This window comes from Podarcis pityusensis (genome assembly GCF_964106645.2).
Source record: "Podarcis pityusensis genome assembly, chromosome: 15".
Classification (NCBI taxonomy): domain Eukaryota; kingdom Metazoa; phylum Chordata; class Lepidosauria; order Squamata; family Lacertidae; genus Podarcis; species Podarcis pityusensis.
Genome location: NC_138040.1, coordinates 41,587,135 through 41,611,481, shown reverse-complemented (window position 1 = coordinate 41,611,481; position 24,347 = coordinate 41,587,135). Strand labels below are relative to the sequence as shown.

At 44.1% G+C, this 24,347-nt stretch overlaps 1 protein-coding gene across 2 annotated transcripts in view; it reads right to left on the bottom strand.

Moving 5' to 3' along the window:
• Nucleotides 1-24,347, bottom strand: part of EBF2 (EBF transcription factor 2) — a 260,319-nt gene that overhangs the window by 11,082 nt on the left and 224,890 nt on the right. The window contains exons 14-16 of one of the 2 annotated variants that reach the window (XM_080982465.1): nt 17,158-17,343; nt 4,808-4,975; nt 136-199 (exon numbers count right to left, since the gene is read on the bottom strand). In XM_080982465.1, the coding sequence (XP_080838591.1) occupies nt 168-199; nt 4,808-4,975; nt 17,158-17,343 (386 nt within the window). In that variant the 3' untranslated portion in view covers nt 136-167. The remainder of the gene's footprint in view (nt 1-135; nt 200-4,807; nt 4,976-17,157; nt 17,344-24,347) is intronic. The other variant, XM_080982464.1, reaches the window with a different exon arrangement.

Genomic DNA, 24,347 nt, shown 5'->3' with positions numbered 1-24,347 from the left:
CAAGGAGCTCTCCAAAATGGGTGAATGGGCAAATGAGGTTCAGTTTGAACAAGTGTAAAGTGATGCACATTGGGGCAACCACCCCACCCTTAACAAACATATACATTAATGGGGTCTGAACTGGTGGTGACTGACCAGGAAAGAGTTCTTGGAGTTGTGGTGGATAGCTAGATGAAAATGTCGACCCAGTGTGCGGCAGCTGTGAAAAAGGCAAATTCCACGTTAGGGATCATTAGGAAAGGGATTCAAAATAAAACTGCCAATATCATAATGCTGTAATATACCACACGTAGAACATAGTGTACTGTTCTGGTTGATGCACATGGTAAAGGGCAATGCAAGTGAACTGAGGGATGGAGCAACTCCCTTTGGGGGCTTTCTAGTTTAGACAAAAAGGCGGGGGTAGGAAGAGACCTAATAGAGGCATATAAAATTATGTATGCCAGGGAGAAAATGGACTGAGAGAAGTTTTTCTTCCTGTCTCATAATATTGGAACCAGGGTAATCTAATGAAACTGATGGTAGATTCTGGACAGACAAAAGGGAGGACTTATTTAAGCTATGGGATTTTTTACCACAAGATGCAGTGATGGCCACCAACTTGGATGACTTAAAAAGGGATTTACACAAATTTTGGGAGGATAAGGCAATGGCTACTACCCTCTGCTGGCTATGTACTATTTACAGTTGCTGAGAATCACAAGTGCAGACAATGCCTGGCTGAGCTCAGGTCCTGCTTGCGGGCTTCCCATAGGCATCTGGTTGGCCACTGTGATAACAGGATGATGGACTAGATAGGACTTTGCTCTGATCCAGCAGAACTCTTCTAATGCTCCTAGGCCATTTCCTGCTCAGGTAGATGGTCACACTTCAAAACATCTGTAAGGAACACTTCACACATGACATTTTCTGTACATGAAAATGGGGATCTGGTTTAGGATGGGGTGGGGGACATTTTTAGACTATGTGATAATTTGGCAGACTGATGGGTTCCACGTGCTGTGCAACCACAGTTGTAAACAAACAAGGGGAGAATGGAACCTTGATGAAGTAGGATACCTGACTGTGGGGAGACTTCTAAACGCATTCGCCTGAACATGTTTACAATAACCCTGCAGACCTTATTGCTCCATGTAGGAAGTCAAAGGTGGGTGGATCAAGGATATTGGGGGCAGTGGTGGTGACTGGGTCCTCTACACAATTTCAAAAACCTCTTCAGGTGTTGAACTAGCTATGGAACTAGATCGCTAGAGATATGTATAAGTATGTATAAGATATGTATTATACATGTATATGTGGAAGTGCATATTCACTCACAAAAAGCAAGGAAGGGAGATTTTATGGGGCATTTATACAAGTTACCTTTAAAGAGATTGTGTTGTATGTTTCCATTTTGGGAAAATAAATACTTTTTATTCAACCCCCTGGTGGTTCAAGAAGAGATTTCACATATACTTTGGAGCCCTGTCTGTGCTCTTTTAGGATAGGGGATCAGTGCTGAGGCCAGGAAGGCCCTGGAACCACTCAGTTCCCCTATAATAAAATCATTTTGCTCTATGGAGAGCTGAAATTTATTCAAGCCCATCCATTCTATGTCTTTGGGTGTTTGGCTTTGGCTATAAAAAATAACTTACATGGCTAGAACTGTCCATTCTCATTCACCTCCCTTTACAAATTGATCAGTCTCACTGAGGTTCACAGAGGGATGATTTCTTTGGTGAGGTTCCTAAGCAACTTTAGGAGAAGATAGAGAAGCTCTGCAAGAGCTGAACTGCCACCATGGTGGGCATCCCAGGGTGGTGTCGTCAAACGCTTACCAAGGCCTATTCTCTAGCAGGGAATCCCACAAATGGCTCCAAGAGCCTCTGCCTCCTGAGTTGAACCAGTGGTCGGCCAAGCTGGCTGGTAGCAGCACGTGAAAGAAGAACTATTTGGAAGAACTATTGCATCAAGGTTGTTGTGCACATTGCAAAAAGAAACCATTGAGATTGTACATCCCATTGATGGAAGAAAGACTGGTGGATATAAACATACTAAATAAGTAAAATAAACAAATGGGAATTCAGGGGGAATGGATTGCCAGAGAGAAGGGAACACATAGAACAATAATCATAGAAAGTTGCCTTATACTGATTCAGACACTTGGTCTATCTAGCTCAGCAGGCACATGGTCTTGCCCCTGCAATTGAGGGGGCCGGTGCCACATGACGTGATCACGTCATGCGTGCATGCTGCATGAGAAGCTCATGTCACTCGTGGGTGTGATACATCAGTACGTGGCAGGTGTTCACGCACAGCGTGCACATGTCACTCTGGAATATTGAGGGGGCCAGGCCTCCTCCTTGAAATTTTTGGAAGGGTCCTCAGCCCCCCTGCCCCCGATGGTGCTCCTGTAGCTCAGTATTGTCTACACAGCAGCTCTGGAGGGTTTCAGGAGATGCTGGGGATCACACCTGGGACCTTTGCATTAAAGAAGCTCCTCAATGGAGCCTCAACCCTTCCCTGCCAGACCTGCTCCTCTAGCCTGATCCCTCTGCCCACTTGTCTCTCAGGGCTTATCCACACTTCTACTTGTCCCATTCCTAGAAAGCAAGAGCCAAGCACTTTTCCATGTGTCCCACACTTTCCAGGCATGGGTCCAAGTGGGTTTGCCTTTGCCCCACCACCCAATTGCCACTTGTTCCGAATTAATGCTAAACCATGGGTTTTCCTGGAGGAAAGCTGTGGGGTAAATGGAGGTATGCATGAGCCCCAAGTGAACCTTTGTTTTGCTTTGCTTTCTTGGGGCAGTGTGGGAAGTTAAACTGGTTGCTACTGCTAACAGTAGAGTGTCCAGGGCAGGTGATAGGACCAGTCAGCTGCCCAAGAGTGCCAGGATGTGAATATCATTTGCTGGAAAAGAGGGATGGGACAGAGTTATTGCATCTAAGTCTCCTTCCCTTCCTACCCTCTCAGGTGCTAAGATCAGCAGAGACACCCCTCTTGGTAGTTCCTCCATCTTCAGAAGCTCAGGGGGTGGGGTGGCTCAGAAGAGGGCATTCTCATTGACTGTCCCCAAGTGCACATGGCACCTTCATTATACAGCTTCCAGCAATTGCTGAAGATGCACCCCTTTGCCCTGGCTTTAGACACTTTGTTGTTGTTGTTGTTTAGTCGTTTAGTCGTGTCCGACTCTTCGTGACTCCATGGACCAGAGCACACTAGGCACTCCTGTCTTCTACTGCCTTCCACTTAAAAGGTCTATATTTTCTGGACCTACCTTACTTCTGTAATTTTAAGTTGTAATGTAAAACTGTTTTTAATATTGCATCATAATGTTGTGTTTTAATGTTATAACCCACTCTGGGACCTTAGGGTGAATAATAATAATAATAATAATAATAATAATAATAGCAGGTATCTGGTTGACCACTGGTTTAATCTAGTGGCACTTTCAGAATGATTTCCCCCCTTTTCCATTTGCAAATTACCTAGCAATATGGGTGAGCCAGTAGGTCTTACGTGGAAACTTATTAGCTTGCTATTAAGGAGATTCACAAATACACTCCACACTAAAAAAATAAATAAAAGCCACCTCTAGGCAACTGGGAGAGGGGAAAGAACTCTTCAGCTGTCTGTGGGAGGGCTTGCCATGGGTGGCAACAATTAATTATCCTTTCTTTAACTTTTTATAACACAGTCTCTGCAGGTGCTGGCAATACAGCTCTTCTTGGTCGTTACCAGCCAGCAGCCACCCTCCCATCCCCAGAATGAAACATTGCTTCACAGGGATGGGGTTGGCAGTCACTGTCCTCTGAGAGGAGCTCCAACAGTTCCCATCAAAAACTGAAAATACAACAGGGACCAAATGCCCATTGTTGCAGCCACCATAAATGATGGGCCTCCTCACAGAGTCTTTAAAAGAATGTTGCTTCCCCCAACACACACACTCACAAATCTATGTGTGTGTGTATCTTCCATCCTAAAAACTCACTACTCCATTTGCAGATGTTAGTTTTCGGGGACATATTTTCCAAACATACTTTTCTCCATACTCTTTTGGGTAGGGTGCAGGGACAACAGCACAACATTCAGAGAAGTGTACATTCTGAAAGGTAACTGTTGTTCTCAGACATCCCTAGACCAGCTGATTTAAGCTCATGGACCACAGTTTGGGAACACATCTCCTAGATGAAGGCGGGCTCCAGTAGGCTCACTCCAAAAATACAGCCCTACCTACTACACTTCGCTTTAACTTTAACAGTCCTGAAACATTCCTGCCTGCCGATATCATGAACTAGATGGTACCCAGCTTACATTCAGCCCAGATTCACGAACATTACTTGTACATCATGTTGTAAGTGCAACAGCAAAGATCATTCAGAGTGCAACTTAAGGTGTTCTCTCAATGTTAAAGCAAGCCAACCAAGAGGCTGCTGCTGGTGACGTAGCTTAGCAACCAGTTACAGTGTCATGATCTTTGCTGAGGTTGGCTGTCTTCTGATTGGCTGTGCAGTTCTGATGGAGTTTCCCCTTATATGTGTTAGTTGTATATCCCTCCACTATGAACAAGGCCTGACTAAAGAACAGTCAAAACCTTTCTCTCCAGGTCGTACATTGTTTTTGTTCAGTTTCTCTCCGTTGATGCATTATCAGGATTCCTGTTGTCTCTGGACTCCATCTGTGTTGTTTAAGTGATATTGCTAATGCATCGAGATCCTCCAAGCTTTCAGCTTCTTTGTTGTTTCTGTATCTGCCTTTGAAACAAAACACGTTGCATGCACGGAGGCTCCAGGGGGCAGGGAGTGGAAAATAGAGTTTTACGTACCTCTGAACCCATTTCCATTGCCAGTGGAGCAAGCCGGGGAAGGAGACCCCTGGGGTCGGATGACGGGAGCAAAGGCACTCTTTTGTTTGACAGCAGGAAAGACAGAGGAGGAGAATGGGAGGATGGAGGAAGTGCTTGAGGAACCAACTGTTGGACTTGAAGACATCACTGAAGAGAAGGGGAAGGGAGAAACAGAAATTCCATTAGAAGAAATAGGAATTTTGGGGACTGGAAAATTCCCCTCCCTCTTTCCCTCCCACTTCACACCAATTTACAATCCAAAGAGCATCTTTAAGGGGCGACTGATGAGAACTTAGTTATTTGGTTCCAAAGCCCAGTTCAGGTGTTCAGCCTGGAAAGGTTCTGACACAAAGGCCACATCCACAACTTGCATTTAAGGCATTCTTATACCACTGTAACCATCATGGCTTCCCCTGAGAAGTGTAGTTTGTTAAGGGTGCTGAAAGTTCTTAGGAGACCCCTACTGCCCTCCCAGAATGACAATTCAATCCTTCCTGCCAGGGAGCTCTGGGAATTATAGGAATGGGGTCTCCTAACAATTCTCAGCACCCTTAACAAACCATAGTTCCCATGATTCTTTGGGAGAAACCATGACTGTTAAAGTGCCCCAGTGTGGTGTAGTGGTTAGGATGTCAGAATCGGGCCTGGGAGATCAGGGTTCAAATTCCCACTTAGCAATGAAGATCACTGGGTGACTTTGGGCCAGTCCCTGTCTCTCAGCTTAACCTACCTCACAGGGTTTTGGGGGGATAAAATGAGGAGAAGAAGAAACATGTACACCACCTTAATAGTGCTTTAAATACAGTGGAACCTTAGTTTTCGAGCATCTCAGAAGCTGAGCAATTCGGAAGCCAAATAACGAAAACCCGGAAGTGAATGCTTATGTTTTCGAGCATGTCTCGGAAGAATTCAATTCCATTGAAATTGCCGACCGGCAATTGCGCCTCGGTTGTCGAACGTTTTGATAGGTCTTCCAAAATGAATTACGTTTGGCAGCCGAGGTTCCACTGTATATGGGACAGGTGTGGCCAGAGTGTAAGGCACCAGGGAGGTGTATGCTGGCTCCGCCTGTGATGTCCCTGCACACACCCTTCTTTATCAAGGTTCCTTGCAAGAATCTTCCAAGTATGTTCAGTCCAACATGCTCAGAAACCCTCTTCCCAGTCAACACAGGAAGATTAGGGGGTGGATCAGAAAGATGTCCAGGAGGGAACATGGCCCTTAGGGTGAAAAGGGCATTATTTGACCCCATTCTATTGTAACAGAGCGAACAATGGCTACATTACAAGTAGGTCTTTCAAAAGACAGGTTTTATTTGTAATGTTAAGCAACAGCAAACAATAGATCTAAGAAGAAACAGAAACAGGAAGGCACATTGTCCTTGTTTTGCAACTTTTACAAAGATCTCCTGAAAGACTTGATTAATTCAGTGGCCATTATTTGTAGCCTGGAAGATACATGGCTTTCTTTTCTTGGATACAAATGAGATTATTGCAAAAACTGTAAGTAAATTCCTGTTGAGAGCAATGGATTTAAACAAAAAACAAAAAAACCACCTTGTCCTTATAAACATAACCGCTTTCACTACCTGTCAAAAGAGTCATTTAGTACTGTATCTCATTTTTTAAGTGTTAATAGATGTACTGTATATTCCATTATGAGATATGTTGACTGGTTCAATAAACTGTTTGATATAAACAAATAAATAAGACCTGAAGCTATTACATAATATAGTATAATAGGGTAATATTCAATCATATACTCCTTTTCCTGCATTATAAATTTCTCCTTCCCTTTCTTTTTATATCTATTAGCTAGTTTTCTTTTTATGTATGATTGTAAATGTTTGTGTGAGTACATCTCTGGAAGTGCTGTTGTTGGAGCAATGCATTTTATTGATGTGTTGGTTTAACAAGATTTATATACCACATAATAATCAATAAAAATCTCTAAGCAGTTTTATCCACACAAATGGATAAAATCAAACTTTAAAAACAAGTAGACATGAAATGTAGCAAACTATAGAGCAGTTTTTCAACAAATCTGAATAATAAAGTTTTATGTCTGTGTAGGTTTCTCTAAACTAAAAAACTTTTAGTTACCATTTAGTTATATCGATACCAGGAAAGGTCCTAGAGCAGACAATTCAACAGTCGGTCTGTGAACCCTTACAAAAGAATGTGGTGATTACTAAGACCCTGCATGGGTTTTGCAAAAACCAGTCATGCCAGACATCATAACAAGCTTGGTGGGTCAGGGGAATGCTGTGGACATAGTGTATCTTGAAAAAGTTAATGGGATGGTGCTGTGGTCTAAACCACTGAGCCTCTAGGGCTTGCCGATCACAAGGTTGGCATTGGGATCTGCATGATGGGGTGAGCTCCTGTTGCTCTGTCCCAGCTCCTGCCAACCTAGCAGTTCGAAAGCGTATCAGTGCAAGTAGATAAATAGGTATTGCTGTGGCAGGAAGGTAAACTGCTCTGGCTTCCATCACAGTGTTCCGTTGCGTCAGAAGTGCTTTAGTCATGCTGGCCACATGACCAGGCTCCCCCAGCCAGAAAAGCCAGATGAGCACTGCACCTCATAGTCACCTTTGTCTGAATTAAACCGACCAGGGGTCCTTTACCTTTACCTAGTGTATCTTGATTTCAGTAAGATTTTGACAAAGTCTCCCATGATATTCTTGTGAGGAAGTGGTAAAATGTGGCTTGAACAAGGTAACTTGGGGTCCCTTCCAACTGTAGAATTCTATTATTCCATTATTTTAGCAGGCACTGGAAGCAATACAGAGCAGGCAACTGCCAACTATTAATAGGCAGGACGTTCCAGAGATTAGGTGTTGCCACACTAGAAGACTGGTTGGAATGAATATTATGTGGTCTTGTAAAGTGGCCAGTGGTTCAGAGGGCACATCTGGGGCAAGGCAATCTTTCAAATAAACTGACACAAACATGATTTCTCCCTCTCTCATAACACTCATAGACATGCAGTGACATTGAAATTCACTAAAGACTCAGGATGGACAAAAGAAAGCATTTTTTTTTTCATGCAGTGCACAGATAAACTATGGAACTTGGTCCCACAGGAGGTTGTGATGGTCACCAAATTGAATGGCTTTAAAACAGGGTTAGGCAAATTCATGGAGGATAGGGCTATCACTGGCTACTAAGCCTGATGGCTATTGTTGTACCCGCATAGTCAAAGGCAGTGCACTTCTGACTACAAGTTGCCAGGAACCTCAGGAGGTCCTGCTTTTGACAGACAACATCTGATTGGCCACGGTGAGAACAGGATGGTGGACTAGGCTCCTCTTATGTTCTTCTTATGATTGGATTTTAAGTATAGAACAATATCAAAGGTGTCCCTATCTTCATCTGTCAAATGTTGCAGGACACAGAAGCTAAAGACCAATATTTTAGATGGTGATTATTATTATGATGATTGAAGCAAACTTTAGACACTAGGAGAGAGATGGTTGAAACTGGAAGGAACTAAGCCTTGCAATTCATTTTGGGATCCAGTTGGCAAAAACACTCATTTTGTTGCTCAAATCCACAGCATGCCCACACAATCACAGCTGGATTTTACTCTGCACATTTTCTTCTCAGAGCCTGAACATTTCCTTTTTTAATTTTTTAAAGGGTCTGTCAGCATCTCATTGTAAACCCTTATTGTCAGGGGTTTATAACTCAGCTGTAAAAATTTCTCTCTTTTTCCCTGGAGCTAAAACTTGGCACACATAACTCAGTCAGGAAGTGGAGTTTGTAAGGGTTTTCTTTTTTACAAAAAGCGGAAAAAAATCTACCAAACATCTGTTTGGCCATTTTTAAACTCTCTGTGCAAAAATCAATAGACATTTCAAATTTCTTTCTTGAAGGGTGACTCTTTCAAAAAGGCAACTGATTATTATTAATATTACTTTCTTTAAAAAAATACCTCAATATGTTCTCATCCTATGGTCTGGATTTATTTTTTGAAAACAATTCAGTATTGTCAGTAGATAATGAATGGCTATCTTAACCGAAATGACTTTGACAAGGACTTGGAACAATCACCTTTAATCCCAGCTCCACTACGGACACTCATAACTGGGCAGATGGAATAGTTATTAAAGCAAACAAGAGGGACCAGCAACAAACTATTATGCATACCGTACTTGCTTTTTAATAAGTCATCTCCTGTTCAGGGTTCCAGCTAGCCGCCATAACACACAACATTCCATGGTTGATGAACATCCTCAGCCTTTACTAGGCTGTGGAGGGTTTTTTTTTGGGGGGGGGGTGTTCCTCCCTCAGTTCATTTATTATTATTATTATTATTATTATTATTATTATTATTATTATACCTCCGCAGTACAATGATAGTTTCCTTTTGTTACTTAGTGGCTGGTTTGGTCTCCAGTCCTGCCAGGACTCACCACCTGAGTTTCTTATTAAAAGGAGTGATGACCAGGCCTGTGTGAATCTCTCAATTTCAGCTTCTCTCTGTTTCTCATTTTTCCAATCTCAAGTTCAGTTCTCCACATTTCTACATCAGTTTGCATGGTTTTTTTAAAAGCCCTCATGAAAATTCAGCAGCATTTTATTTTGTTTTGCCCAACACACACATTTTTGCAATGCAACTTTCCCTGTTTTAATGCATTTTTATATGTCACTTTCACTAATGTGTGCACTTTTATGCATAATTTACCCCAATACATGCATTTTTCTTGCACTTTACTTGGCTTGAAAACTGCATTTCAAAGTTCGGAAGAATGCAAATTTTGAAGGATGGCTATGTTTTGGTCCAATCTTGTTCCGGGAAGTGCAAATTAAGTAGGCTTGCCTTTAAATGTGAACTGAATCAAATTTCTCCCCCATCTCTCATGATGGCTGCTACTTCAGCTTTTTGTGCTAGTGGATGCGGCTAATGGTATAGAGTATAGACTAAAACCAAACTGCACCATCCAGCTGCTTATTCCGCAGAATCAGGCAGCACGGTGTGGAGCCAGTACTCAGTTGACCTCCAGTTGCTTCCCTGCTGCTCACCAGGGGATAGAGAGGGAGGGGCAAGGCAGTGGTGAGGCTGGCATGGTGCATAACTGTTGATGCTCTACTGTACTGCTCACTACCGGTATACCCTCCAACTTGATAAAAGAATTGGGTTGTTAAAAGCGTGTCCCTACTTGTGTTTGGAGAGAAGGGCTGTAGCTCAATAAGAGAACATCTGCCTTGCATTCAGAAGGTCCCAGATTCAATCCTTGGCATCTCCATGTGGGCCTGGAATGGCACCTGTCCAAAAATCTGGGAAGCCACTGCCAGCCAGTACAAACAATGCTGAGCTGGATGGACCAGCGATCTGGCAACTTCCTAGGTTAACACTGCGTAGGTTGCAAGGTTTAGCATCAGCATGTGGAACCCTCAAGAACTTCCTTGGCCCCAGCATCCTGGTTAGAGCTGTCATTTGAATGCTCCACAATGCCACACAACAACAATATGCAGGAGCATTGTGGAAAATCAATAAGATTCTGCAAACTTCTCATGCTGTCGCCACCACCAGGTAAGCCCACTGGGACCCATCAACATAAGAGAAGACCATTTTGCTGGAGTAAGGCTACAGACCAGCTGCTGAACAGTAGTTCCTAGATATGAGTGGCTGGTAAAGGAGAAGTACAAATCTTTGCAATGGCCAGGAGTGCGGGTTAAGTTTCATAAAACCAGAGGAGAAGAGAACGTATTTCTCTCTCTGGTGTACTTACACATATTGGATTTCTGAAGTGACAGCAGAGAAAGCGTCTGCATTTAAAAACCAAGGAACTATAATGCTGCAACATGCAATACCCTGGATGGGTGCAATGAAAAATGGAAAGAACTAAATGGGGGTTAATATTCCAAATTTACATTCATTGTGTGTGAGCATCTATCCAAATCAAGCTGCAAAGTCCATTTCTAGGGATGGATGAATTACCTTTCAGTTTCTAATTTTCACCCCACTCTAATTTTCATCTCCACATCAGTCTGCATTTTTTTACATAAAAAAGTAAGTTCCTATTCTTCAGCATTTAACTATGAATTTCTCCTAATACGAACATTTCTGCATGCAATTTTGATTAATATACAGATTTCACAAAACAATTTCCCCTAATATAATGCATTTTTACCCCCGTGGATGGCTGTGTTTAGGTTTGTGTATTGCATTGGAAAGTGCAGATTAGGTAGATTTGCTTTTAAAGCTGAACTAAATTTCTCCCTCAACCTTAGTGGATAAAGCGGTTTATTTAGTCAAACGGCCTACTTTTCTCCCGTGAAAACTGAATGAGGAACCTGGAATTTAGGTTTGATTTTTAATATTAGCACAATACTTTTCATAAGTTATGACTTGGAGCAGATGGTTTGATGGTCCAGCATCTTAGCGGATTTCTCTTTCCTCACTCCCCACACCCCCATGATTCATTTTAGTTTCTGGGTAAGACCGACAAGAAAGATATGGATAGACTGTAAGTTGATTTTACAGGTGAGAGGGAGAGCTCAGTTGTTGATCATATGTCATAGAATCTTAGAATTGGAAGGGACCCAGTGGTCATCTAGTCCAACCCCCTACAATGCAGGAATCACAGCTTAAGCATCCATGACAGATGGCCATCCAACCTCTGCTTAAAAACCTCCAAGGAAGGAGGGTCCATAACCTCCTGTGGGAGACCATTCCACTATTGAACAGCTCTTGCTATCAGAAAGTTCTTCCTGATAATTAGTCAGAATCTCCTTTCTTGTAACTTGAAGCCATGGGTTCGAGTCCTACCCTCCAGAGCAGGAGAAAAAAAGCATTCTCTCTTCTCCATGTGATAGCCCTTAAGATATTTGAAGGCTAAACATGCCCAGCATTCCTTGTAAGGCTTAGTTTCCAGACCCTTGATCATCTTGGTTGCCGTCCTCCGCACACATTCCAGCTTGTCAACATCCTTCTTAAATTGTGGTGCCCAAAATTGGACACAGTATTCCAGGTGTGGTCTGACCAAGGCAGAATAGAGTGGTACTATTACTTCCCTTGATCTGGACACTAGACTTCTGTTGATGCAGCCTAGAATAGCATTAGCTTATTTTGCTGCTGCATCACAATGTTGCATCACAAAGGTTCAGCTTGTGGTCCACTAAGGCTCCTAGATCCTTTTCACATGTATTGCTAGTAAGGCAGGTGTCCCCCATCCTGTATTTGTGCATCTGGTTCTTCCTATCTAAGTGCAGAACCTTGCATTTGTCCCTATCAAAATTAATTTTGTTAGCTTGTGCCCAGTTCTCCAATCCGTTAAGAGCATTTTGAATTCTGATTCTGTCTTCTGCGGCATTAGCTACCCCTCCCAGTTTGGTGTCATCTGTGAATTTGATGAGCACCCCTCAATTCCTTCATCCAAGTCATTTATAAAGTTGCTGAACAACAACGGGCCCAGGACAGAACCCTACAGTACCCGACTTCTCACTTTTTCCAGTATGACGGGGAACCATTAATGAGTACTCTTTGGTTTGGTCAGTTAACCTGCTACAATTCCACCTAACAGTTACGTCATTCAACCCGCATTTTATCAGCTTCCTCCCAAGAATATCATGAGGGACTTTGTTAAAAGCCTTACTGAAATCAAGATACAATATGCCCACAGCATTTCCCTGATCCACCAAGTTTGTAATTCTATCAAAAAAAGAAATCAGGTTGGTAATGACATGACTTATTTTTGAGAAACCCACGCTGGGTCTTAGAAATCACAGCATCCTTTTCTAAATGCTCACAGACAGACTGTTGAATTATCTGTTCTAGGACCTTCCCTGTCAAGCTCACCGATTGGTAGCTACCTGGATAGCTACCTCCCCGCCCCCTTTTGAAGATGGGGACAACATCTGCCCACCTCCAGTCTGTAGGGACCTCATCTGTTCTCCATGAATTCTCAAAGATAATAGATAAAGTTTCTGAAATTACATCCGCAAGCTCGTTTAGTACCCTTGGATGCAGCTTATCAGGCTCTGGAGATTTGAATTCATTTAAAGTAGCTAGGTGTTCCCTTACTACCTCTTTTCATATCTTGGGCTGCAGCTCCCTCCAGATGTTGTTGCGCTCCAACTCCCATCAACTCTGGCTGGCAGGGGTGTTGGGAGTTGTAGTCTAATGACATTTGGAGGCCACTAAGTTCCCTATTTCTGCTTTATACACAGAAGGTCCCAGTTTCAATAAGAACCCTGCAGGATCAGGCCAAAGGCCCACCTAGTCTAGCATCCTCTCTCCACCTGGGATTCCCAGGAACTAGTATTCAGTGCTCACTGCCTCAAGCAGTGGAGGTATATCATAGCTATAATGGCTAGTAGCCATTGGTGACCTTAACTTCCAATCCCTGCCCTCCATTAGAAAGGATTTCAGATAGTAAGAAAGAGATCTGGCTCAGATCCTGGAGACCTGCTGGCCAGCCAGAGTAGACAATACTGGGATTGATGGAGCAAAGATCTAATACAGTATAAGGTCCAGTAGGACTGCCACTTCCCCACCACAGTGCACAGGTGGGAGACAGGAGGCAGGCCACCCAAATGGGTAGCTGTGCTATTGCCACTGACTTTGGCTAAAACATAAGGACATGGTTTTTCAGTAAACAAATAAAGAAGAAGATGACAATGTTGAATGTTTGACCACCTTGTTTAAAATCAAGGTATGCCAAATACACCCAGTCCTCAATATTTCTCAGAATTACTCCCATGCCCTAAAAGCAGCTGAAAATTCTTCCACTTTCACAGGGGAACAAGGCCCCCTCTGAAAGCAAAGGAAGATTTTTGGTACACCTTTATGTTAAAGGTGTATCCATGGCAGTTGCGAATCTCCCCCCACAAAAAAATAATAATCACGCCCCTCTAATCTTACACAGGCAGATCATTTTCTCTTTCCGATATAACCTCTCTTCAATCACCACCACCTATTTTAATGGCTTCTTGTAATAATTAATGAGATAATGTGTGTTAAATGCTGGGAACACTCTAAAGTTGTGTTACTGTATGCAAGGCGGGGGGGGGGGGCTTTTTTCAGCCTGAAAGCCACATTCCTTCATGGGCAACTTTCTGGGGTCTGCATCCCAGCGATGGATGGTGCCAGAAGCAAAAGTGAGTGGAGCAACAGAAGTGACCTTTGTACAGCAGCCACATAAAAGTCAAGAGGGTTTTTTGAAAATACACACATAGACCTTTCCATCCAGTATCCAGGCACACATGCCCACCAAGCAAAAAACAAGCAAGGTAGTCACAAGCACTGAAGCCATCTCTGGGGGGCCTGGACACCCACAAAATTTTGACTGTGGGTGCCCGGCCTCCACCAGCCGCCAGTGGCAGCTGCCTTACTGCTCTCTGGTGCCGCCACAGTGACTGGGCTGGGGCCTCCACCTCTGCTGTGGGGCCTCTGTTGGGGCCTTCCTGAGGCTGCGATGGGCCTACCCGCAGCCATGGCAGGCCTTGTGGGAAGCACCTGCAGCCATGGTGGGCCCGTTGCAGCCCCATTGGGTCTTCCCATGGCCTCGTTGGGCCTTCTGGAGGCCACACTGGTCTTCTCCTGCCATGTGAAGTCACACACGTGCTGCAGGTGTGACATCACAGGACCACGGCTGGGCACCGACAAAGTGGATAATAATAATAATAATAATAATAATAATAATAATAATAATAAAATAAATAAATAAATAAATAAATTTTATTTATATCCCGCCCTCCCCAGCCGAAGCCGGGCTCAGGGCGGCTAGCAACAATAAAATAATACAACATTCTAAAATCATTTCATAAGAAGTTAAACCACTAGAGAATCATAGCGCTTGCTGTGGCTGCAGAGACTAGTAACACATAACTGCTGCCTGCCACATTGGTCCTGGGCTGTCCAGAAAACACGTTTTGCACCAGCTGAGCTGCAGGAGCTGCCAGAAAGAGGCATACAAGATGCCATTGAACCGACTTAGGGACCCCTATATTATATCACATCTTCCAATATATACTGGTACCTGTTAACAGCCTTTTTCAACCTTGAGTCCCCAGATGTTGTTGGACTACAACTCCCATCATCCCTGAGCTCTGGCCTTGCTAGCTAGGGGTGATGGGAGTTGTAGTTCAACAACATCTGGGGACCCAAGGTTGAGCACCTTGAGATCATCAGCAGAGACCCTCCTCCAGATTCTGCCCCCTAATGAGGTACAGTAGGTGACTACTATATATCCTAACCATGCATCCAAAGAAGCACAGGATTAGTAAGCAGAGGGCCTTTTCAGTGGTGGCACCATGGTTATGGAATGCTCTCCCCAGAGATGCTCACCTGGAACACAGATTAGTAATTTCTTGTTAAATGTTTCTCCGTGCCAGGCTTTTCTTTTCTCCCAGGTGTTTTATTTCCTACCTGTTTTTAATTCTTGGAAGTGATAAAACTGGGTTTAAAAGTGCCATTTATTGGTTCTACACTTCTTTATAGTTTGCATGACTTTCTGTTAATTTTGTGCTGATGTTTGTTTTTTATTGATCAATTGTTTTAGAACTGTGGATTGTTTTTGTATTTCATTGATTCAAAATTATGAACTGCAGTTGGACAGGGACTTTTTGAAAAACAATGCAGGACATGCTCCCACGATATAACATATTAATGATCTGGGCCAGGACCCCACAACGACTTCTTTTTCAGAGAAAGAAAGAAAGTGGCTAATCCTAAGCGCACTATTTTAAATGTCTACTTAACTTAGCATGTAGTTTGACCCAGGCCTGCAGGATGGAACAGGCCATGATCACTCTAGCAACTACCATGGCCACAGTGGGCCAATAGCAAAAAATGCTTTGCAGAGAGAAAGAACGTGGTGCTGAGGAAGAATGCTATATATTCTTGAGTGGTGTGGGAGAGCGGGGGGAGAGGGAGAGGGAGAGCTCCATATTTATGAAGTTTTGCCTTTGGCTATAAGTCAGCTTTCAGTTTACATTTTATATCTGACTGCAGGTTTCCACATACAAAATAACAGCATATGCTTCTCTTTGAGGAAAATGTGTGAAAACCTCACTATTCCACATGCCTCCATGCTTCAGATTTGACAAAGTATCTTGTGCTTGGCTATTGAAACCTGAGCACAAATATAGGCATCATATGCACTATACATTTAAAGCAGATTCATTTCATTTTAAATAGTCGTGCCTTCCCCCAAAGAATCCTAAGACCTGAGACCCCTCACAGAGCTACAATTCCTAGAGATGATTAACAGTCAATCCCTTTCCTCAGGGAACTCTGGGAATTGTAGCTCCGTGAGAGGAATAGGAGGTCTCCTACCAACTCTCAGCACCCTTAACAAACTACACTTCCCAGGATTCTTTGGGGGAGGCGACATCTGCTTAAAGTGCTAGGATGCTGCGTTAAATGTGTAGTGCAGATGAGCCATAATGTGAAAATTGCCCTCCAGTTTTCTCCTTTTACATTCAGTGCATCTATTTGCTGACTTAGGGCCAGATATTTATATGCTTAGTTTTAATGCAAAAAGAAACTACAGGTACCCTGATCTGAATCAGGGTTGTATACAGGGTTATTTTTTTATTTTAAAAAAACAAACACCTTCATTTCTGCCAGTGTTCCAACCCAGAAAATCCCCCTCTTCAACAGTCAATTATTTAGCCCACTGGAGACAAGCACACAATGGAAACTTCCTTAACAGGAAAGCAGGCCAATGTTATTACCCTTTTTTTGTAGAGGGCTGGCTGAGTCTAGGAGGGCTGTGGCTTGTCTAAGGCAATCTGGTGAGTTAATGACACAGGCAAGAGTTTGGGTCAGCCCAGAACTGGAGCCTCTGCTGCCCCTCCATCCAATATTAATTCACCCCTTTCCCCTCTGTTAATTCACCTAGTGGTGTCAAAAACAGAAAGAGGCTGCAACAGCAATGGAGCTACCATTAAATTTCCCACAGTGCCCCACCGCAATGATATTTCAGGGGTATTTCAAAAATTAAGACATCCGCTCCCACACCTAGCGTTCATTGGATCGGAGCACCAGTTAAATAGGAAGGCATCATTGCCGGGTCCTGGGATCCTGACAGCTTCTCAAGGATGGCAAATGCCGACACTGGGTGGTCTGCACAATTTAGCCATTACGCTACACAACTGGCAGGTTCAGGCAAGAAGGCAGAAGCAGCGGTGCACCCTGGCAGGCTCATTCTGCAACAGCTTTGCATTCAATTTCCTGTTGTAGAGTCGGGGAAACTTCTGGTGCACTGCCCCAGAAAGCTGGCGGTGGAGGGGAGAGAAGTATTTTCTGGCAGATTGCCTCTTGGCTTAAGACAAACCAAAGGTCAGCTGAAAGGAAGAGAAGGGACGACTACTCACAGCCATAGGGAGATCCTGTGGGAGAGCCATTAATGAATCCAGGCGAGCCAGGAACACCCAGGTTCGACATGGGGACGTTGCTGTAGCCGTTCATGCTGTTACTGGAGGTGCTGTAATTAGACTGCTGAGGGGTCGAGCTGGAAGAGTAACCTCGGGGGGAGATGCTGCTTGTGTTGCGGATGTAACCTACAAGAAATAAACATTCTCTGAGTGCCCAGAGATGAGGACAGCGGGATGATCTCTCTCAGCCGTGCATTTCTCCACTGATTTGGATTTCATTGGAACAAATGTTACCATAGATGAGGAAACTAGTCCTGGCCCTAGATGAATCTCAGTGGTTCAGAGGGCATTGGAGTCATCTGGGGAGGGTGGGAGAGAGAATTTTGCCATTTTAAAAATCCTACCTTTAATGGCTGAGGATTCTTCCCTTGGCAAGAGTGTGCATGTAGTGACCCCCCCCCCGTTTCTCTCTCTTTTTCCTCCATCTTTTTTCTTATAACAACCCCCTTCACCAAATGTTGCCACCATGTGATGCTCAGAGTAGCCCAGCCATGGTCCTGGATGTGAATCCATCTGATGATAGCATGCTGTCATCAGCTAGTGGCTTTTCATCAAGGGGGAGGAGAAGGCCACAAAGACCACAGTGGGTGCAGCCACCCCCTGCCCAGTGCCCTGAGAATTATGTTACTTCATGGCATAGGATCATTGTCAGGCACACTCTGTTGTATCCAACATTGGTCATACTCAGAGTGGACCAAATGAAATAATAAAAATGACTAATTGAGGCCCATCCATTTCAATGGTTCATTGGGGTAGGTTGACAAATCTGCTGATCTCAGTTTCTCATTCCCGCCCCCATTCTTAAATTCACTTCTCCACATTTCCATATCATTTTAGAAAAAAAAAGTCAAGTTCTCATCAGCATTTTGACACCCCCCCCCCCGCCCGCTGTCTCCATCTCTTCTTCCCTGCCTCAACTTGAGAAAGGGCTGAAGGAGTCCTTCTGCAGAGCCAGGCATTCTGGGCAAGGTGGCCAGAAGAATGCCTCTGCTACTGGGGTGGTATGCCACAGTGTCTAGAAATGCTGTTTAAACTGGTGCTTGTCATCTTCTGGCTCTGAAGAAGGACCCCCTCAAGCATTTCTTAGAGTGAGGCATAATGAGGCAGAGGTGTGTGTGTGTGTGTGTGTGTGTGTGTGTGGCAGAGAAGCTGTCAGCACTGACACTGTAAATGTAGTGGGTCTATTGTTTTTTAAATAAAAAGAAAGAGAGGGGGCCGAAGGTGGAAAGGGAGAGAGCAATGGGGGTGGGGTAGGAGAGAAGATAAGAGTGGTGGTAGTGGTGCTACCACAAAGAAGACAATGGGGCAGTGGTGGAAGGAGGTGACAGCGCCTCAGGCAACACATTCCCTTGTACCAGAATCGCCTCCAGGTTTGCTGGTGTCTCCCTGATCTGCCCAGGTTTTGGCTACACTAGTGAATAGGTTTGCACGTATAAAATGTAGGTTAATACCCTGAGGACCTTTTCAACAAGTCAGAATGTCAGTCCCCCACCCACCCCCACCCACCTGTAAATTGGGGGAAAGAATGATATTGGCATCCTGCATATGGAAGAGACCTAGGTGGCAGTGCACTTCACAAATAGACAGCCCTGCCCTCTGATTATGGGTCCTTCAACTGTGATACTTCCTTTACAGGATGGAGGATGGAGAGATTTGTGCATCTGTAGAAACCTCTGACTTTTGTGTGGCTGGAATGTAACCTACTGTAGAGAGTTGCACACCTGTTGTTTCATCCACTTTTACCTCTAGCCCTATCCATCCCTAGCATTTGGCCCAAGAGTCTGTTTGTGTGGGAATGTGGTTCTTGGACTAAAACAGGTTCCCTACCTCTGGTCTAAAGGCTTACTGAAGCTAAGCAGTTCTTTTATTATTATTATTTTGCAGTAATCTTTTCTCTTTTAAAAGAAAAACCTCATGAAAACCCATGAGCTTTTTAGTGCTAACTTATCCCAATAAACACATTTTTGTATGCAGTTTTGACTAATATATTTGCAAGTAATTTCCTCTATAATGCTATTTTGCATGGTGTTTCAGCTCATACATGTATCCATATGTACATATTACTTGGCTGGAAAAATTCATTGCGAAATTTTTTTTTTTAATAATTTTTATTAACTGGCCAATCAAATCAAATCACATCACATAAATTCCGAATTACAAAGCTGAATTTTAAATTTTGTTGAGGTAAATATTTCAAGATCCGAAGGGGGATTCTGATCATCTTCTTGCTACTGCGTTAATGTCCAAATCAGTCCAAACAAAGTTCATAATTCTATCCAGTCTTATCTTGCTGTTTCCACATCACATCTTGTTCATATATTTTCTCTTTTTTCTTTATGATCTCTTCTGATAGTGTCCTTAAGCCGATAAACACCAGTAATAATCCTGTGTGAATTTTTCCGTTCTTCCAATCCTCAAATCGAGATGGTTTCCATATATCATCGCCTTCATAGATAACATCGCTCTTTCCATCTTTAATTACAGAACTGTCGTTCTTAAGTCCCTCTGAGGAGTTTCACCCACAATATAAAAACAGCTCTATTTCTCTATTTCTCCTCCCAGACTTAAGTCCTCCGACAGAACTTCCCAATATGGCGACGGCACTTTTAACTGCGTCATTCCAAAGCCCTTATACATTCCACGCTCTTCTCAAAACATGCTTTGGTTCGAAAGTTTATCTCCACACAGCCTTAAATCCACAGCTTAAGTCCTTAAAACGACATTTCTGACTTGTGAGGGGGGGGGGATTCTTGTTTAATCACATAAAGGAAAGAAAGGAAAGTTTTTCCCCCCCTCCCCCATCAGTCCCTTTGCCATACCGAGTCTTGGCGTATCTTCTCATGACTTATACTTGTTCCTCCGACTCGTCTTGTTTTATCAGAGATCTCTTCTGTTAGCAGTCTTTACTCCCCCTCCTTCCTTGAAATATGTGCATTCGCTTCATCCAAATTGTTTCTTTTGAAGTTCTTGCAGCTAGTGGCGCGGATCAGAGACGGCGTCCAGGAGCGCCGAAATCCCACAGGAGGGCATTGTGCCTAGTGCCCCCATCCCCACAAATTCGGGGGTGGTATAGGGCACAGCAGGCAAGGGCAGTCGTCCCCCACAATCCTGGGGGGGTAGGGGGGCTATTTACTCCCATCACAGCCTCCAAATTACCTCGTGTGGGTCGGAGAGATGTTATTGTCAGCCATCTTCTGATGCGCCCCTAGTGGGCCCCCCCCCCATTGCGAAATTTGGAGAAATGTAAATTGTGACAGTTGGCTGTGATTTGGTCTGTGCATTGTTTCAGAAAGTGAAAATTAGACAAGTTCATCCTTAAATGGGAACTAAATCAAATTCCACACACACACCAAATCCATGCTCAGGATTGTTACTGTTTATTCTAACAGGCCTGCTCTTACAGGGCACATCACTAGCGAGTGTGCTAACGCTGGCACAAACCCCAACTCCAGAGTGCTGGACGAAGAGCTGCCTGCAGACACAAGGATCGCTGTGCATGATTTCTTTCCATTTCTCACCCCTTAAGCATGTTTCTCTGGCTGAGGAGAGCACGCCTTTGTTTGACAACATGTGTACATTTGCTGATCACATCTGATTGTTGAAAGAATGTGAAAGGGTGTTTCTGGATCTGGAAAAAATTAGTGCACTTATGTTTTTAATGTTCATAACATTAACATGGGATTTGCTGCAAACTGTGGTCAAGGCTGTATCTTCTCAAGGATTTCAAGCAATTCAGGGGGTGCTTCTCCACTGCAGAGGGTGTTTGTTTGTTTGTTTGTTTGTTTAAAAACAGGTTTTGCAATGTTTTCACACAATAGATGCTTATGGAGTAATAATGATGGCTTAGATCAGGGGTAACTGGTGCAGTGTCCTCCAGACACCACTGGATTATAATACTGATCATTCATAGCCAAGATGACTAGTGGTCAAGAATGGCGAGAGCTGAAGCACAACAATATTCACATTGGCTACTCTTCCTCTAAGCCAGGGGCTCCCAATTTTCTAAGTATTGCTATGTCATTTTTTTTTAAAAAAATATAAATTTTATATTTTATATTCATTTCTAAGGTACCACTTCTCCTAATGTATAAAACTTTTTTGCCGCACTGTGGCTTTCTGGCTAAACAGGTTTGGCAGGTTTCTGAATGGGTAAAAAATCCTGCAAAAGCTGTAACAGGATGTTTTTGTTTTTAGTTTTGTTAGTCCTTTCACTTTCATTATTAAAAGTTGTATTCATTTTGTTATTCATTCATTAATGTAGCATTTATGGCATTGCCAATTTCAACACATTCATTAGTTTCCGCCACTCCCATTTCTTTTTTATTGCAATTGGTTTCAATGAGAGACTCAGACAATCATCTACTTTGGGCACCTTTGTTGTTTTCCACCCTATAGGTCTGATATTTTCAGGCATATTCTGTAAAGGTATCAGATCTGCCAGATATCAAATGATTTGGGCAAAGCACCAGAGTTTCAGTTGCTACTAAAAATATGAACATCTTATAAACCTTGCTGTCAATGGAAGATCCTGCTGATCTCTGCATGCTTGCAATGTCTGTTTTCTATTCTTTGCTATGAGATTTTAAGACATCAATTTCCTCCTCCAAAGGATCATTTCAGACAGAAAGGACAAAGGTTCCCAATTTTATAAGTGATTTATAAAGGCAGGCCAACTTTCACTCTCCTTCCCCTCCTGGTAACCTCTTTGTGACCTGTAAAGATTGTTCCAGGAGGGCTCCAATTTACACAAAAAGAGAGTTGAATGGATTTTCATTTGGAACTCATTTGCTTAATTTTAAAAATGAATGGTGGCTCATAAACCTATTTAAAAGAGGTGAAAGTCGGGCACATGTACACACCACAGGGGTGGGGAACTGTAGTCCCCTGTGGACAAGCTTCTGGGGCCTTCATTGCGTGGACAGGCGGAGTCCCCCAGATCCCGCGCGGTCCCCCCGTCATGTGGAATAACGACTCAAGACAACGTGCTATGGGATTAAATTGGCCACAACTTTATTAAATTTCAAATGTGGGTAGACCTTGGCTCAGGCATTGGGCATTCTCCCTCCCCAGTCCCCAGCCGGGGACCTAGGGAGCATCAGGGTTATCCAGTGTGTGGGGGGGGGAGGGGATGGGCCGGCTCTGGAGAACATATGTTCAAGCAGAGATAGCCGCCCCCGTTACACCGCCACCGCAGGGGAGAGCAATGACGACCTTTCGGCGTACGGTCAAAGCCTCCCTTCAGAAACCCCTTTAACGGGGAACCCTGGTATCGCCGCCGCAAAGAGGAAGATGGACTAAAGGATTCTGCCCAAGGCCTGATACCGCCAAAGTTGTGACGTTTTGCTACGGGAAAGGCGAAACCTGCCAATGCAGGGAAATTCCTTTCCGGCCCTTTAACAGCAACCTTATCGTAGCAGCGCCCGCATACCTGTGAAGAAAAGTTAACCTGCAAAACCTATGAAGAAAAGTTAACCTGCAAAGGAAGACATTAACTGAGGGTGGGTAGGGCGGGAGAAGCTCTGGAGCCAAGTGAGGATTCCCAGGTAAGATCCTCCCTCTATTGTGTGGGCAGGTAATCCCTCCCCCTACCTGGCCTGGTCTCCTTGGCAACGCTTCCCCCAGGTGGGATTGGACAACTGACTGAGGTAGGCGGGGACCTCCAGGTATCCCACCTGAGGGAAGGCAAAGCCAAGCCTATGCTGATGGGGCCGCTCCAGATCCAGGGCTGCGCGCGTCCACGCAAAGGGCGCCCCCTGTTTTAAGCAGGGAGCGGTCATTCCAGTGGTGAGTAGGGTAGGGCCAGAGCCAAAAAGCAAGTGGAAGAGCAGGTGTGATTTTTACCTTTCTACATTAGGCTACATTCCATGAGTTATTGACCTGCAACAGGTCGGTGGGCAAGCCAGGTTACATAGTCCTGAGGTTCCAGCTTGCTAGGCACAAGAGTGATAGTTTTCTTTTTCTTTTTTTACTTGGTGCAGAAGTTCAGTCTGCTTGTCAAGTGATACTCTGAGCTCCAAGCACCCACTGAAGCAGGCAGACAGTGGCAGGTCAGCACTTTATTGACCAGGGGCTGCCCAGCTTAAAGTGGGCAGTAGCTGACCAGTGAGACACAATGATCCCTCCCACCAACAAAGGCACCCCATAGTGCTGGTACCTTACACCGAACAGGTTGAGCTTATAACTAGTAACTGCTGCCTCCTGCATTGTTTTTGCCATGTTTGCAGCACTGAAGTGACTTCCCCAGGGCGCAAGGCCTGGACTGTCCAGATTACAAGACCTCCCTCTCAACCTCGCTGATGTGGTCCCAAGGAAAGCAGATCAATACATTTGGCACCAGCTTGGCTGCAGGAGTTGCTGGAAGGAGGTGTACATGGTGCCATCCAACTGTCTTAGGGATTTGTGTAGGGTTTTGTTCTCCCAAAGATGTCCCACAAGGCAGCGGGTACAGATTGTTCCTCGGGGTTTACTCCTGAAGCCTCTCTCAAGAATGAGCAAAGGCTCAAGGCAGCACAGATAGGCTGCTTTCCACTCATACAAATGTTTTCACATGCATTATCTCTATCCAGGCAAGTAAGAGGCATTATTTCCAGCTGCACTGGCTCCCGGTGGAGTACAGGGTCAGATTTAAGGTGCTGGTTTTGACCTTTAAAGCTCTTCATGGCCTAGGATCCTCGTACCTACGGGACCGCCTCTCCCGGTATGTCCCACGGAGGACCTTAAGGTCCATATATAGCAACACCCTTGAGGTCCCGGGCCCTAAGGAAGTCAGATTAGCCTCAACCAGAGCCAGGGCCTTTTCAACTCTGGCCCCGGCCTCGTGGAACGCTCTGCCTCATGAGACCAGGGCCCTGCAGGATCTGATTTCTTTCCGCAGGGTCTGTAAGACAGAGTTGTTCCGCCTGGCCTTTGGCTTGGAGCCAATTTGATTCCCTCCCCCTCTTTCTTTTTCCTTTCTCCTCCTGTGATGAGGCTGCATTTTAATATTTTAATGTTTCAATATTTTAATGTTGTTTTTAAGTTGTATTCATTCAACTTGTTTTTATTATTGCTTGTTAGCCACCCTGAGCCCAGCCTTGGCTGGGGAGGGCGGGTATAAATTATTATTATTATTATTATTATTATTATTATTA